The 15,024-nt window shown below is 42.2% G+C and overlaps 1 protein-coding gene across 1 annotated transcript in view; it reads left to right on the plus strand.

Annotated features, from left to right (window-relative positions):
* The window catches only part of GCM1 (GCM transcription factor 1), a 54,073-nt gene extending 49,560 nt beyond the window's left edge, over positions 1 to 4,513 (plus strand). Inside the window, exon 5 of the mRNA XM_089679506.1 lies at positions 3,860 to 4,513. Coding sequence (XP_089535632.1) covers positions 3,860 to 4,393 — 534 coding nt within the window. The 3' untranslated portion in view covers positions 4,394 to 4,513. The remainder of the gene's footprint in view (positions 1 to 3,859) is intronic.
* Positions 4,514 to 15,024: the final 10,511 nt, after the last annotated feature.

Below are 15,024 nucleotides of genomic sequence, written 5' to 3' on the forward strand. Positions count from 1 at the left end.
TACCAGCAATTCCAAATCATGTGGGTGGTCATAGCGGTGATCAGAGACCAGATCATCTCTGATCACCTCTATGATCTTGGAGGACCGCAGTGACAGTCTATGGTGGAAGTAAACAATTTTTTTTTTTTTTATGGTCTTATAGACTAAAGAGGACCTGTCATCCCTTATGTCTATAGAAATACAAAGGATCTTTGAAAGTGATTTAAAAAAAATGAAAATAAAAGGGACAGTGTAAAAAATAAAATAAAAATAAATAAGAAAAAAAAACAAACGTGCTCGCACACAGAAGCGAACACATACATAAGTCACTCAATCCTTTGTATACTGTGTTCACATCACACATGTGAGGTATTTGTGCGAACGTTAGAATGAAAGCAATAATTCTAGTACTAGACCTCCTTTGTAACTCTAAACAGGTAACCTGTAAAAATTTTTAAAGCATCGCCTAGGGATATTTTTAAGTATCGCCATTCCATGAGAGTGCACAATTTTAAAGCATGACATGTTAGGTATCTATTTATTTGGCGTAACATCAGCTTTCATATTTTACAAAAGAATTGGGTTATATAATGTGTTTTTTATTCAATTCATTAAAGTGTATTTTTTCTCCAAAAAACATGTTCAAAAAACCTCTGTGCAAATAATGAAATCCCAAAAAATTGCAATAATCACCATTTTATTCTCTAAATGCATACATACATATATACACACACATATACTACAATGTTTGGGGGTTCTAAGTAATTTTCTAGCAAAAAATACAGATTTTTACTTGTAAACAATAGGTGTCAGAAAAGGTTTGGTTTTCAAGTGGTTATGGAATCTGTCTGGGATTACATGAAGAGGCAGAAGGATTTGAGGCAACCTACATTCACAGAAGATCTGTGGTTAGTTCTTTAAGATGTTAGGAACAACCTACCTGCCAAGTTCCTTCAAAAAACTGTGTGCAAGTGTACCTAGAAGAATTGAGGAATTGCTGTTTTGAAGGCAAAGGGTGGTCACACCAAATATCCACACATCAGTCCGCCATTCAGTTCCCAACTGTAGGGCAGGGAGATGCCGTGTTGGGAGACATAGACTGAAAGAGAAGGTCAGCTGGCCCAGGCCGGGCCAGTAGAGTGAAGGGGGAGGAGCTCTCCACCGTGAAAGGAGACCCTATGTCTGTATAGGGGTTACTAGAGGCACCCGAAGGAAGGAAAGAAGCTGGAGATACAAAGAGACTAAGCAAGGAAGGGGAATCGAGTGATCTGCAACTGAGTGCCACTAATCCAATCCCCCATATGAGCACTGCCACTGATCCCACCGCCTCCACTACCACTGCTGCCACTGATCACATTCCCCCCGCTATCACTGTTGCCACTAACCCATTCCCCCCACCACCTCTACCATTAATCCCACCCACCACCACCACTGCCACTGATCCTATCCCACACCACCTCTGCCACTGATCACACCCCCCACCACCGCTGCCATTAATCCCATCTTCTCACCACCACTGTCACTAATCTCATCACCACTGTCACTAATCTCATCCACCCCACCACTGCCACTGATCCTATTCCACACCACCTCTGCTACTGATCACAACCTCCCACGACCACCACAGCTGCCATTGATCCCCCCCACCACTGCCATTGATCCCATCTCCTACACTATCATCACTGCCATTGATCCCATCCTCCCCCACCACCACTGCTGCCACTGATCCCATCCCGCACCACTGCTGCCACAGATCACACACCCCCACCACCACTACCACTGATCCCATGCCCCCTACCGCTGCCACCACTGTTACTTATCTCACCCCCCCCCCACCACCATTGCCCCTGATCCAATTCTCTCCACCACCACTACCACTGATCTCATTCCCCCACCACCACCAATGCTGCCACTGATCACATCCCCCCACCACCACCAACACTAGCAATGATCCCACCATCACCACCACCACTGCCACTGATTCCATCCCCTCTACCACCACTGCCACTGCCCCCCACACACACACAATACCGCCACTGCCGCTCACTCAGTGGTGAAACTACCAGGGTTGCAAAGGTTGCACTTGCATCTGGGCCCTGGAGTTCTACCAATGTGGTGGGTGGGGGCAATTACCCAGCCTGTGGCTCCATGGCAGGGTTGCTGGCTACAGTTATAAGCAGAGCGTGTCTATTACACTCTCACACTGCCCAGACCCAGCACTGGCAGACCGCCCCTCCATCACACAGACAAGAGAGGAGATAGAGAAAGATGGACTCTCTCCTCCTCGAGCCCCTTTCCTCCTATGTGTTCCTGCAGCCCCACCTACTCTCCAATCCCCAGCAGCACTATGCTCAGAAGGGGATGAGTGAATGGGAAAGACCAGCAGCTCGCAACTACTGTACATGGTGGAAGAACTATTCAGATTGGAGACCCCTGAAGCGTCCCCCCTTCTCTCTTCTGCCTGTGAGTGCACTAATTACCCAGTGTAAGGGATGCTCAGTGGACTCTGATGTAAGTGGGGGCTTTGGTGAGCAAAGACCCCCTTACATTAGAGTTCCCTTTTACACCAAAGTCCACAGAGTTCCCCTTATATCAGAGCCTCCCCCTTTACATCGGGGTTCCCATAGCACCGTTTACATCAGAGTTCTCCTTACATCAATATCCACAGAGCTCCGCCTTACAGTGACATTCTGTAGACTTGGATGTAAGGGGAGCTCTGAGAACCCTGATTTAAGGGGGGCTCTAATGTAAGGGGGAACACTGTGGATTCTGGTGTAAAGGGGACCTCTGATGTAAGGAGTGCTCTGTTCCTGCAGAGTTCCTCCTTACATCAGAGTCCCCTCCTTACATCAGAGTTTCCAGAGTTCTCCCTTACATCAGAGTCTGTAGAGCCCCCCCCCCTACAGTGTAAGGGAACTCTGTAAGTTCAGGTGCAAAGGGGAACTCGATGGATTCAGATGCAAAGGGAGCTCTGCGGATTCAGATGCAAAGGGGAAGTCTTCAGATTCAGATGCAAAGGGGGAGTCTGCGAATTCAGATGCAAAGGGGGAGTCTGCGAATTCAGATGCAAAGGGAGAGTCTGTGAATTCAGATGCAAAGGGGGAGTCTGCGAATTCAGATGCAAAGGGAAAGTCTGCGGATTCAGATGCAAAGGGGAAGTGTTTGGATCCAGTTGTAAAGAGGAGGTCTATGGATTCAGATGTAAAGAGGAAACTCTGTGGACTCTGATGTAAGGTGGGACTCTTGTGATTAAATCCATGTAAATGTTATTTAATCACAAAATAATATGTCATGTGCCACTAAAGTGTTCGAGTTTGCCTTGAAGAAAAGGTGGCAACCCTACCCAAGATGGCAGGAAGGATGCCTGCTGCAGGACATGTGAAAGGATCCCGCTGCAGGACCGTAATAAAGAGCCCTGCAATGGGAGTAAAGGGCGCCAGCAATGGTGAGAAGGGCCGGAACCAGAGGTCAGGAGGGTCCTTCATGTTTTTTTGCACCGGGGCCCTGAAGGTTCTAGTTACGCCTCTGATTTGTATTGTGTACCATTATCATCAAAGGTGAAAGTAAACAAAAATTTAGGGTTAACACCAGAACGATAGAGGGGAAATCTTCCAAGGGGGACACTTGCTCTGGTGATCCTAGTGACACCCCAGGATTCCCACATTTTGAAGGAATTTCCTCTCACCTTCTGTTTCAGCTCTGGGACAGGAGATGAAGGGAAATCTCCCCTATAGGACATAGATGGAAAAAAAATCTCCGAAAAATATCCAAAATGTAGAAAAACGTTTTTCCTTTAGTTATGGTTTAATTTACTAGATTTATTCAAGAAAATGTAGCCTGAAAGGTTTTCTTACAGTTTTTAACATCACTTCTGTCTTAGCCTCTTGCAGGTGAAATACAGGATAACTTGTCCAGTGCAGCTTTTCACCAGGAGGTTTGCCCAACCTACTATGACTTTAAGGATACGGAGATAGACCAATCATTATCGGATCACATGCTGAACAACTGCTTGCCCCTAACAAAGACGTACAACTATTTCACTGACACGTTAAACAATCTGGGCTGGAACAAAGACACTAGAAGTGGCAGCCTCAATGACAGTGAAGACTACAGTGAAGTTGATCTGATGGCTTCTGCTGTGGATTTTGATTTACACAGTGATGATGACCAACAAGCAGGGAATAATTCTCTCTTTGAAAAGAAACCACAACCACTTGATGATTTGTGCTGGGATATTACATCTTTAAATGACCCCCACACTAGCCAGCCAATGCATGTTTTGGAGTTTCCATCCAAAGTCAACGTGGCCACCTTAAATTCCATAGCAGATAATCACCTATTACCTGAATACCAACAAAGCCAGGAAGAGTCCTACCTTTACAGATTTACAGATCAACTGTCTCCACCTTTATAGCACTGAACTACCAGGAGATAGAAAAAAATGTTATTCATGTAACAAAGGACATAATATAAGATCCACTATTTCCAGTCACTTTGATGTGATAGATTCATATTAAACACTGTAATTACAGTATCTCACAGATGAGTATCCCCTCACATTTTTGTAAATATTTTATTCTATCTTTTCATGTGACAACACTGAAGAAATGACACTTTGCTATAATGTAAAGTAGTGAGTGTACAGCTTGTATAACAGTGTACATTTGCTGTCCCCTCAAAATAACTCTACACAGCCATTAATGTCTAAACCACTGGCAACAAAAGTGAGTACACCCCTAAGTGAAAATGTTCAAATTGGGCCCAATTAGCCATTTTCCCTCCCTGGTGTCATGTGACTCATTAGTGTTACAAGGTCTCAGGTGTGAATGGGGAGCAGATGTGTTAAATTTGGTGTTATCGCTCTCACTCTCTCATACTGGTCACTGGAAGTTCAACATGGCACCTCATGGCAAAGAACTCTGAGGATCTGAAAAAAAGAATTGTTGCTCTACATAAAGATGGCCTAGGCTATAAGAAGATTGGCAAGACCCTGAAACTGAGCTGCAGCATGGTGGCCAAGACCATACAGCAGTTTAACAGGACAGGTTCCACTCAGAACAGGCCTCGCCATGGTCGACCAAAGAAGTTGAGTGCACGTGCTCAGCGTCATATCCAGAGGTTATCTTTAGGAAATAGATGTATGAGTGCTGCCTGTATTGCTGCAGAAGTTGAAGGGGTGGGGGGGGGGGTCAGCCTGTCAGTGGTCAGACCATACGCCGTACACTGCATCAAATTGGTCTGCATGGTTATCGTCCCAGAAGGAAGTCTCTTCTAAAGATGATGCCCAAGAAAACCTGCAGCAGACTAAGGACATGGATTACTGGAACCATGTCCTGTGGTCTGATGAGAGTAAGGTAAACTTATTTGGTTCAGATGGTGTCAAGCGTGTGTGGCGGCAACCAGGTGAGGAGTACAAAGACAAGCGTGTCTTGCCTACAGTCAAGCATGGTGGTGGGAGTGTCATGGTCTGGGGCTGCATGAGTGCTGCCGGAATTGGGGAGCTACAGTTCATTGATGGAACCATGAATGCCAACATGTACTGTGACATACTGAAGCAGAGCATGATACCCTCCCTTCAGAGACCGGGCCGAAGGGCAGTATTCCGATATAACAAGCCCAAACACACCTCCAAGATGACCACTGCCTTACTAAAGAAACTGAGGGTAAAGGTGATGGACTGGCCAAGCATGTCTCCAGACCTAAACCCTATTGAGCATCTGTGGGGCATCCTCAAACGGAAGGTGAAGAAGCACAAGGTCTCTAACATCCACCAGCTCTGTGATGTCATCATGGAGGAGTGGAAGAGGACTCCAGTGGCAACCTGTGAAGCTCTGGTGAAGTCCATACCCAAGAGGGTTAAGGCAGTGTTGGTAAATAATGGTGGCCATAAAAAATATTGACACTTTGGGCCCAATTTGGACATTTTTACTTAGGGGTGTACTCACTTTTGCTGCCAGCGGTTTAGACATTAATGGCTGTGTGTTGAGTTATTTTGAGAGGACAGCAAATTTACACTGTTATACAAGCTGTACACTCACTACTTTACATTGTAGCAAAGTGTCATTTCTTAAGTGTTGTCACATGAAAAGATACAATAAAATATTTACAAATGTGAGGGGTGTACTCACTTCTGGGAGAAGCTGTATATGTCATGGACCATCACGTAAAAAAAAAATGTAATAAAATAACCAGGGTGTTTCAAAATATTTAAACAACTGTACTAAACATGCAATTGTTGCCATTTTGCACAGGACATGTTTTAAAGAGAAAAAAAGTTTGAAATAGTTATTTAAAGTGACATCCAAAAATATGAAAAGAAAGGAATGGCTACATTTTCAGATTGACAAATATCTGCACAAATATAAAGCAAAGCTAACTGTAAAAAGAGAACAGTGTATTGCTGTAGTACTGCATTGAGGACAGGCAACACAACTGTCAGTTCTTTTCTTTTCATAGTCCAGCCAGTCTAGAGAAAGAGTAGACAACATAATAGCTCCATCTACTGCCAAAGTGAAGTAATGCTAGAGTTGTGTACTGTAATCTTGTAAAAAAGATACCATATACTGTGATCAATTTTGTATACTGTTTTTTCATCTGTGAGGGACTAAAAGCAATTTTTTTCTATTTACAATGAACAGCTTAAATAAAAAAAATACAAAAATCACCTTCTGTTTTATTTTTCATAAAACTGCCGTGTACATTATGATGGGAAGGGTATGATTATTTCCTAACAGATTTATTACATGTACAGCAGAGAAGCCATATAAACCTACTAGGATGATTCCACCACATTACTTCCACTGTCATCATATGCCCTTCTGGAAAATTAAACAATTGCACCTAAAAGGGGCCTAAAATCAAACGTTTACTTTAGGTCTGCTGATTCACCTGAGACTGTTGTTAGGTGGAAAAAAAGCCCTTCAAACCTCCAAATACTTACCTTTGCCAAGAGTTGAGATATCCCAGAGTACCAGTGGACAAAGAATCACTTTCAGTTCCTTGTATTTGTGGTAGCAAAGAACCAGATTTGTGTAAGGAGGAAGTTCTGACTGGTAACTGTATTGGATGTTTTGTGTACCAGACTGCTATGTCAATCTGAGAAATGTATAAGGAAACATATTTTGAAATATTGCATTGCCGAAGTATAGAAAGAATCATGCAAAGAGCTAAAGGAGCTTCATTAATCATATTCTTTTTTGGCTGCAGAAAAGGCTAAGGCTAGGTTTTGCGTTTTTGCACCTGATTGCTAGGCAGATTTAAAATGCAAAACATATCAAAAACGCACTACATGCTTTTCTGCAGTGTTTATAGAACCAAAACAGCATCTTTTTGTGTTCAAAAAAGTCCCTGACCCTTTCCAAAAAACGCACCGGGTGAAAACGCGGAGATGTAAACATGTTCCATAGGAAATCAAGGTAAAATAACTGTACTTCATTTCTACAAAATGCAAGACGTTGCAGAAAATACTTAGGTGTGAACCTAGGGTCAAAGGCTTGTATGTTGCGCAGTAAATGCCTGTTTAATCTGTCAGCTATTCATAAACCGTTTTGCTGAAAGAGAGATAACTACCATAAAATACAGTACAACTTTTCAAATTTCCTGTGGTTTTGGTCTAGAGGAAGGCAATACGAAACTTGTAAGCAACTATGGCTGGTTTTGCATTCTGGGGTGAAAGGTCTGTTCCTGAGCCAAAACTATATTAGTTCCCTGGACCAAACAAGATATTCCATAGTACCTTTTATATGATATCAGAGAATCAGCCATACCTCTTAAAAATGTGTTACTATACTCAACAGATATGGCACTGCTCAAAGCCTCCTGCAAACCACCTCACCGGTTCTATTTAATTTGGTTATTGATTTTGTTATTACTATCCTGTGTCTTTGAAAACTTTGCCACTCTTAGGCTAAAGAAACCTTATTGTAGGCCTGTGTCAATGGGCTTTGGGCGTGCGTTGATGGCATCAGTTATAAAAGCTTCTGAGATCATTCTGGATTAATTGTCAAGTGTATTGGACCAGCAATTGACCTCCTTCAAGCAGTGTTTGCATTTATATAAACTTGAATGTAATTCCCAATTTGATGTAAACAAAGGCCTGTCAACACAGGCACTACACCTGATGCAAAAATGAATTCCTAAATATGCAGCTGATGTTTCTTTGCCACAGTTGTGATAGAAAGCGCCCACCACACCCACATTGGCCATCACAGCCTAATACTTACCTAGAACCATAATTGCCAAGCTCTTTAAGCCTGGGTTCACACTTGTGCGGTGCGACATAGCGAATGTAATTCGCACAGGAACCGCACCGCAATCCTGAGCAAATCACACGTGAATTCTGTGCGGTGCAATTTGAACCATACAGTTTGTATGACTTAAATCGCCCCGCATCTGCACCAAAAAGGTGCAGGACCTTTTTTTTGGTCCACACTAGAATCAGACCACATGGGTACTCACACCCCTGTGATCCGATTCTGCACATCGCACAGTGTATTGTGGACTGATTCTGGGGTGTCAACATACACACCCGCATCGGTTCACATGAATGGGGTGCGATTGTGATGCGGTGCGGAATTCACACAGAAACCAATGTGAATTCCGCACCACATCAGTGTGAACCTAGTCTGATTTTAGCATTTGTGATATTGTGATGTTTACCAGAGAGAAGGGTAACATATGTTCTACTGTGTGACAGTATACACACACTTTAGACCCACAGACATACACAAAATCTGGCAAAGGAGAGGTCACAAAAATAGAAACTAAGTTGGAATGAAGCACAGATGAATGACCAAAAGCCGAAAACTGAGAAAAAAAAATGGACAATATTAGCAGACTGACTGACAACTGCAGCAGACCAGGAAGACCAGCTGACAAAAACATCCAGCAGACAATTTATGAACAACCATCTAGCCAACAAATAGTAAACTATCTGGATGACAAACTCCATGGATAAGCAGATAAAACACATGTCCCTTACAGAGTTTAGGAAACACAACTGTCTGGAGCAGCTTTGTAACCAGTTGTATGTGTACACATTGTATTTCTTCTGACAACTTCAGGAGTTAAATCTGTCTCTTAAAGTTTATCAATAATAACAGATCAAAAGCTTTGCAACAATTACTATGTGATGTACCCTCCAGTATGTACAGTGCTCAGCATAAATGAGTATACCCCAACATATTTGTCAGAAAACCTTTACTTTCCTTTCAGAATCAACAACCCAAATGTGGGTTATTGATTGCAAACAGGATTTGTTAATTTGTACACACACAAAAGTATTTTTCATAACAAATTCATTCAAGACCATGTTGTAAAAATGAATACAGCCCAATGAAAGTCTTAGGAGCAAAGCAAAATTTTAGACAACAAAATCCTAAGTAATAAGAATTCAACTAAAGGTGAGTCTAATTATTATTTTTTTTATTTTTTTTTATTTTTTAAATTTATAAATTGCAAAGATTTCAAAATGAACTTCTTTCATGTTGTCATTATGGGGTATTATTTGTAGAATGTTGAGGAAAAAAATGAATTTAATACATTTTGGAATAAGGTTGTAACATAACAAAATGTGGCAAAAGTTAAGCGCTGTGAATATTTTCTGGATGCTATCTTGCTAAAAGTATTGGGACGCCTGCCTTTACACGCACATGAACTTTAATGGCATCCCAGTCTTAGTCCGTAGGGTTCAATATTGAGTTGGCCCACCCTTTGCATCTATAACAGATTCAACTCTTCTTGGAAGGCTGTACACAAGGTTTAGGAGAGTGTCTATGGGAATGTTTGACCATTCTTCCAAAAGCACATTTGTGAGGTCAGGCACTGATGTCGGACGAGAAGGGCCGGCTCACTGTCTCCGCTCTAATTCAATCCAAAGGTGTTTTATCAGGTTGAGGTCAGGACTCTGTGCAGGCCAGTTGAGTTCCTTCACCCCACACTCGCTCATCCATGTCTTTATGGACCTTGCTTTGTGCACTGATGTGCAGTCATGTTGGAACAGGAAGGGCCATCCCCAAACTGTTCTCACAAAGTTGGGAGCAAGAAATTGTTCAAAATGTCTTGGTATGCTGACGCCTTAAGAGTTCATTGGAACTAAGGGGCCAAGCCCAACCCCTGAAAAACAACCCCACAACATAATCCCCCTTCCACCAAACTTTACACTTGGCACAATGCAGTCAGGCAAGTACAGTTCTCCTGGCAACCGCCAAACCCAGACACATCTATCAGATTGCCAGACAGAGAAGTGTGATTCGTCACTCCAGGGAACACATCTCCACTGCTCTAGAGTCCAGTGGCAGCATTATTTACACCACTGCATACAAAGCTTTACATTGCACTTGGTGATGTAAAGCTTGGATGCAGCTGCTTGGCCATGGAAAACCAATTCCATGAAGCTCTCTATGCACTGTTGTTGTGCTAATCTGAAGGCCACATTATGTTTGGAGGTCTTTACCTATTGACTCTGCAGACAGTTGGCGGCTTCTGAGCTTCAGCATACGCTGACCCCGCTCTGTTTTTTTATGTGGCCTACCACTTCATGGCTGAGCTGCTATTGTTCCCAGTTGCTTCCACTTTGTTATATTACCACTAACAGTTGACTGTGGAATATTTAATAGCAAGGAAATTTCACATATGGACTTATTGCACAGGTGGCAACCTGTCACGGCTTGAATTCACTGAGCACCTGAGAACGGCCCATTCTTTCACAAGTGTTTGTAGAAGCAGTGTGAATGCCTAGGTGCTTGATTTTATACACCTGTGGTCATTGAGGTGATAGGAACACCTGAATCCAAAGATTTGGAGGGTTGTCCCAATACTTTTGCCAATATAATGCATATGTAGAGGCTACTGGCTGTTTTCACTAAAGAAAGTGGTAACTACAACCCCTTTAACTATTTTCAGAATAATTCCCTGAGCATATTTATTTAGTCACTTTAATAATTAGATTCTGAGCTGGAATTCTATATGCATTTTTTAATTAAAATGTATATTCTATGTATTGTATATATAGTTAGGAGAGCAGCTGGGCAACTTAACACACAAAATAAACATTAAATAAATAAGATTTTTGTACTTACTGTATAATCTTTTTCTTAAAGTTCATTGATGGACACAGAAATTGTAGAAATTCTCAGTCGGGACATCCAAAAGCAGTCCAACTAAGGGGTTGGCAAAAAGCCACTGATAGATCCAACAATATGGAAATCATAATGCAAAAAATAGCTGAAGAAATCAATACCTGAAGAAGTCTAGATAAAAAAAGAGCCAACCAATTTTAAACTGCCATGACCAAGGGTAGAGCATCAGGGATCAAAATGGTGCACCAGACAAGGCAGCTAAAACCAGAAGAAAGTGCAATGAGAAGAAGCCATGGATTTCAGTCAACAAATGAAGGACCAACCATCCACCAAAAGTGGTAAGTGTGATGACTGTGCGCAATAGAGACATGGGCGCTGTACGTGACAGCCATCTTGTTCAGGTCTCAGCCATGTTGTTTTCACTTACAATCATCGCTCTCTCTCCTCCCTCCTCTAGGAATGGAATTTGTGGCTATAAGTTGTAACAACTTCAAAAGAGCCTCTTATCTTAAATAAAACACAAATAGATGAAGCTCCAGGCTGTAAACCACTAATTAGGCTTGCCAAGATGTCTTCATTGCAAAAACACTTTCCTCTGCCCTATTGTAAAACAATAACTCAGTCAGCCGTCACACATGACCTGTTAGGCATTAGGGCTCTGGAAATGCAGAGCATGCCTTAAAACATGTCGCAATTTTACATACAATTCATAAAATTCAACAGGAACTGGGCACATTAATATTAGGTATATATTTGGATAGATCATTTCATGTCGAGCCAAGCAAGGTCATACATGACTATGTTAGCACATAGGAAGCAGTCTCTACCCTCCTGGGTGACAAGGGTGCGCTGTGTTTGGTACCCCTGGGTTTAAAATATAATTCTGAATATTAATCTGCCAGTTGCTAGAATACCACCTGTACACACTAGAAGTTATTAACCACTTCAATATGGGCACTTTTACCCCATTCCTGCCCAGGCAAATTTTCAGGTTTCAGCGCTCTCACACTTTGAATGACAGTTGCGCGGTCATGCAATACTATACCCAAACTAAAATTTTATCATTTTGCTCACAACTAGAGCTTTCTTTTGGTGGTATTTAATCACCACTGGGGTTTTTATTTTTTGCTAAATTAACAAAATAAAAGACCGAAAGGTTTGAAAAAAGCCCCATGTTTTTCTTTGTTTCTGTTATAAATGTTTGCAAAAAAAATATTTCTTCATAAATTTAGGCCAAGATGTATTCTACTACATTTCTTTGGTAAAAATAACCCAAATCAGTACTTATTTAGTCTGTAGGAAAGTTATAGAGTTCACAAACTATGGTATAGATCTGAAAATTGATCAGTCCTGAAGTACTGACAGCCAATCTAATTTCTTGAGGCCCAAAAATGTCAGAACAATACAGATATCCCCCAAATGACCCCTTTTTGCAAAGTAGATCGTCCGATGTATTTCATAAGAGGCATGGCGAGTTTTTTGAAGTTGTAATTTTTTTGTCATAATTTTTTGAAAAATGAAGAAATTTAAGACAATATTTTCACAATTGTTTTTTTTACACAGTCACCAGTGCAGTACAGCGTCAGCATATAACTGGTGTGGCGGTGATCAGGGACACTGACTGGTGACAGCACGAAAAAAAAAAAGATAGTTTATTTCAATTTTTTTAAATTTTTTTATTATTTATTAATTTTTTAATTTGTTTTTAAGATTTTTTTTCATATTGCACTATGACCATAGTAACATTGTACTACTTTGGGGAAGTGATCAGTATTTTTTTTTTACACAATTTGATTGCTTACAGCAAAAAATTTTTTTCCTATAAGCACACATTTAACTGGATGAAATCGATTCATTCAGGGTTTTTTTTTGTTGTGAATAGCTGTGATTGGCCTTGGCTAATCACATGACACAGGTGGGCTGTGATTGGCCCAGCCTGTGCATGTGATCACTGTGACCATTCACAGCTAGACACAGTTGTATACAATGGATGGCATGAAAGGAAGCCATTCATTGTATACAACTGTTATGTGACCTGCTGTGATAGGTCACATGGTACTGGCAACGGGGCCGGTACACAGATCTGTCACTGGCCGTGTCCTAGGTACACGGCCAGTGACAGATCTCGCCAGATCTCGTGATCTGGGAAGGACGAATTATGATGCCCTCCAAACTGTTCGCCTGGCCGTCATTTGACCATAGGCCGGGCGGAAAGTGGTTAATATTAGTATGAAATTGCAGTTGGGACTTGGTCATAAACTTGGTTACCTCCTAGAACCCATCCCCAAACTGGATGATTGGTCAGTTGTTCTCAGGCAACACCCCCTTAGTATCATAGAAAAGGGCTGACAGACCAAGAAACATCTAACGGACTTGAGAGCCAAGGCAACCTTTTTGCTTGGACAATTGGACTCTGCAAGTATTCTGCCTTCTGAACTCCTTTATTTTATTTCTCTGTTGCATTATTGTTCTCTTTATGTCTTCGTAACATCTTTTTCTGTAAATATTTTAATTGCACCATTTTGACCTTTCTAGTAATAAAGTCTTTTTGAAAAGTGTTGAAACTGTCTCTAAAGCTTTTAATGCGAACTAAAGAATCCCGGTCTCTTGAAGAGTGCTACTGTATGTAATAATCCTCTGAATATCGCTGTCTGTGGTGACTGTGCATGTTACAGTCGCTTGCATGGGTGTTCACACCCATGCGATCCGATTCTGGCAATCGCACTGTGTTTTGCAACCTGGTTTTGGGTTGCCATTAACCCAACTTCCAATTCGCTTTGTAGCAGTAAATATATATATACACGTGATTTTGCATTTCTGGGGAGGGGGTGCGTGCACCCTACCCGCATCGCCATTCACGGCCGCGGCTGTCAATCACCGGGTCCCGGTCGGTGATTACTCGCCGACGCCCGGTGATTGCCGAGGATCTCGGATGGGGAGAACTGTTTGTAAACAAAACTGTTCTCCTCCCTGTCAGCTCGTGCACAATGCTTTGCATAGCTGTGCACAGCACAGCCATACAAAGCAGTGTGATTACAGTAAAGCACAAACACACAGCACATAGTAAAACAGCACACAGTTAACCCTTTGATCACCCCATTATGTTAACCTCTTCCTGCCCAGTGCCATTAGTACAGTGTCAGTGGTTTTTTTTTTTAGCACTGCTCATTGTATTGGTGTTACTGGGGATGTCAGTGACACCAATTCAGTTCCCCCCAGTATCAGAATGCCCATGGCAGTCCTGCAGTCCTGCTATAAGTCGCTGATCGCCGCCATTACTAGTAAAAATTAAAAAAAAAAACACTGATTGCTTTTAAAGCCATAAAGGCTGTAATCATTTCTCCTTCTCTCTGGCTGCATTCTTGCAGCCATTGAGAAATACTGTGTGAGCTGTGATTGGTCACAGCTTGTCACATGGTACAAGGCTGTTGTGAATAGCCTTGTACCATGTGACCTCTGTGATCATTCACAGATTTTACACGTAGTAAGCAATGATGTCAGAAGTGACATCATTGTTTACTACTCTGCATGTGATCACTGATTGTTCAATCAGTGATCACATGATCGGGACCTCGCGGAGAGGTCCCGTACGACAATCGGTGTTCCACTGTGTCCGGAGGACACAGTGGGCACCCGATCACGGTGATGTGCGCTCCCAGGGAGCGCGCACAAGCAGGGTGCGAGGAGGCTGTTTATAATTGGCCACCCGCCCCTGCACTGCCACCATCCGGCCGTTTATATACAACGGCTGGACAGGAGGTGGTTAATGTATACTTCCTCTTCCCTCATCACCAAGGTAATTAAGTTATTATATAAAAGCTGTTTTCATGACATACCTAATTTTAGACCCAGCAATGTCATCACTGGATTTCTGTACTTGACTATGCAATGCAGGCAGATCATGGCTAGTGGACTGGGCCATTTACAGCTTTCTGAAAACATCACAGCACCCTGCCTTGGTAATGCA

The sequence above is a fragment of the Staurois parvus genome, unplaced genomic scaffold (genome assembly GCF_062004578.1).
Source record: "Staurois parvus isolate SC_StPar_1 unplaced genomic scaffold, SC_StPar_1.0 ptg000226l, whole genome shotgun sequence".
Taxonomy (NCBI): Eukaryota; Metazoa; Chordata; class Amphibia; order Anura; family Ranidae; genus Staurois; species Staurois parvus.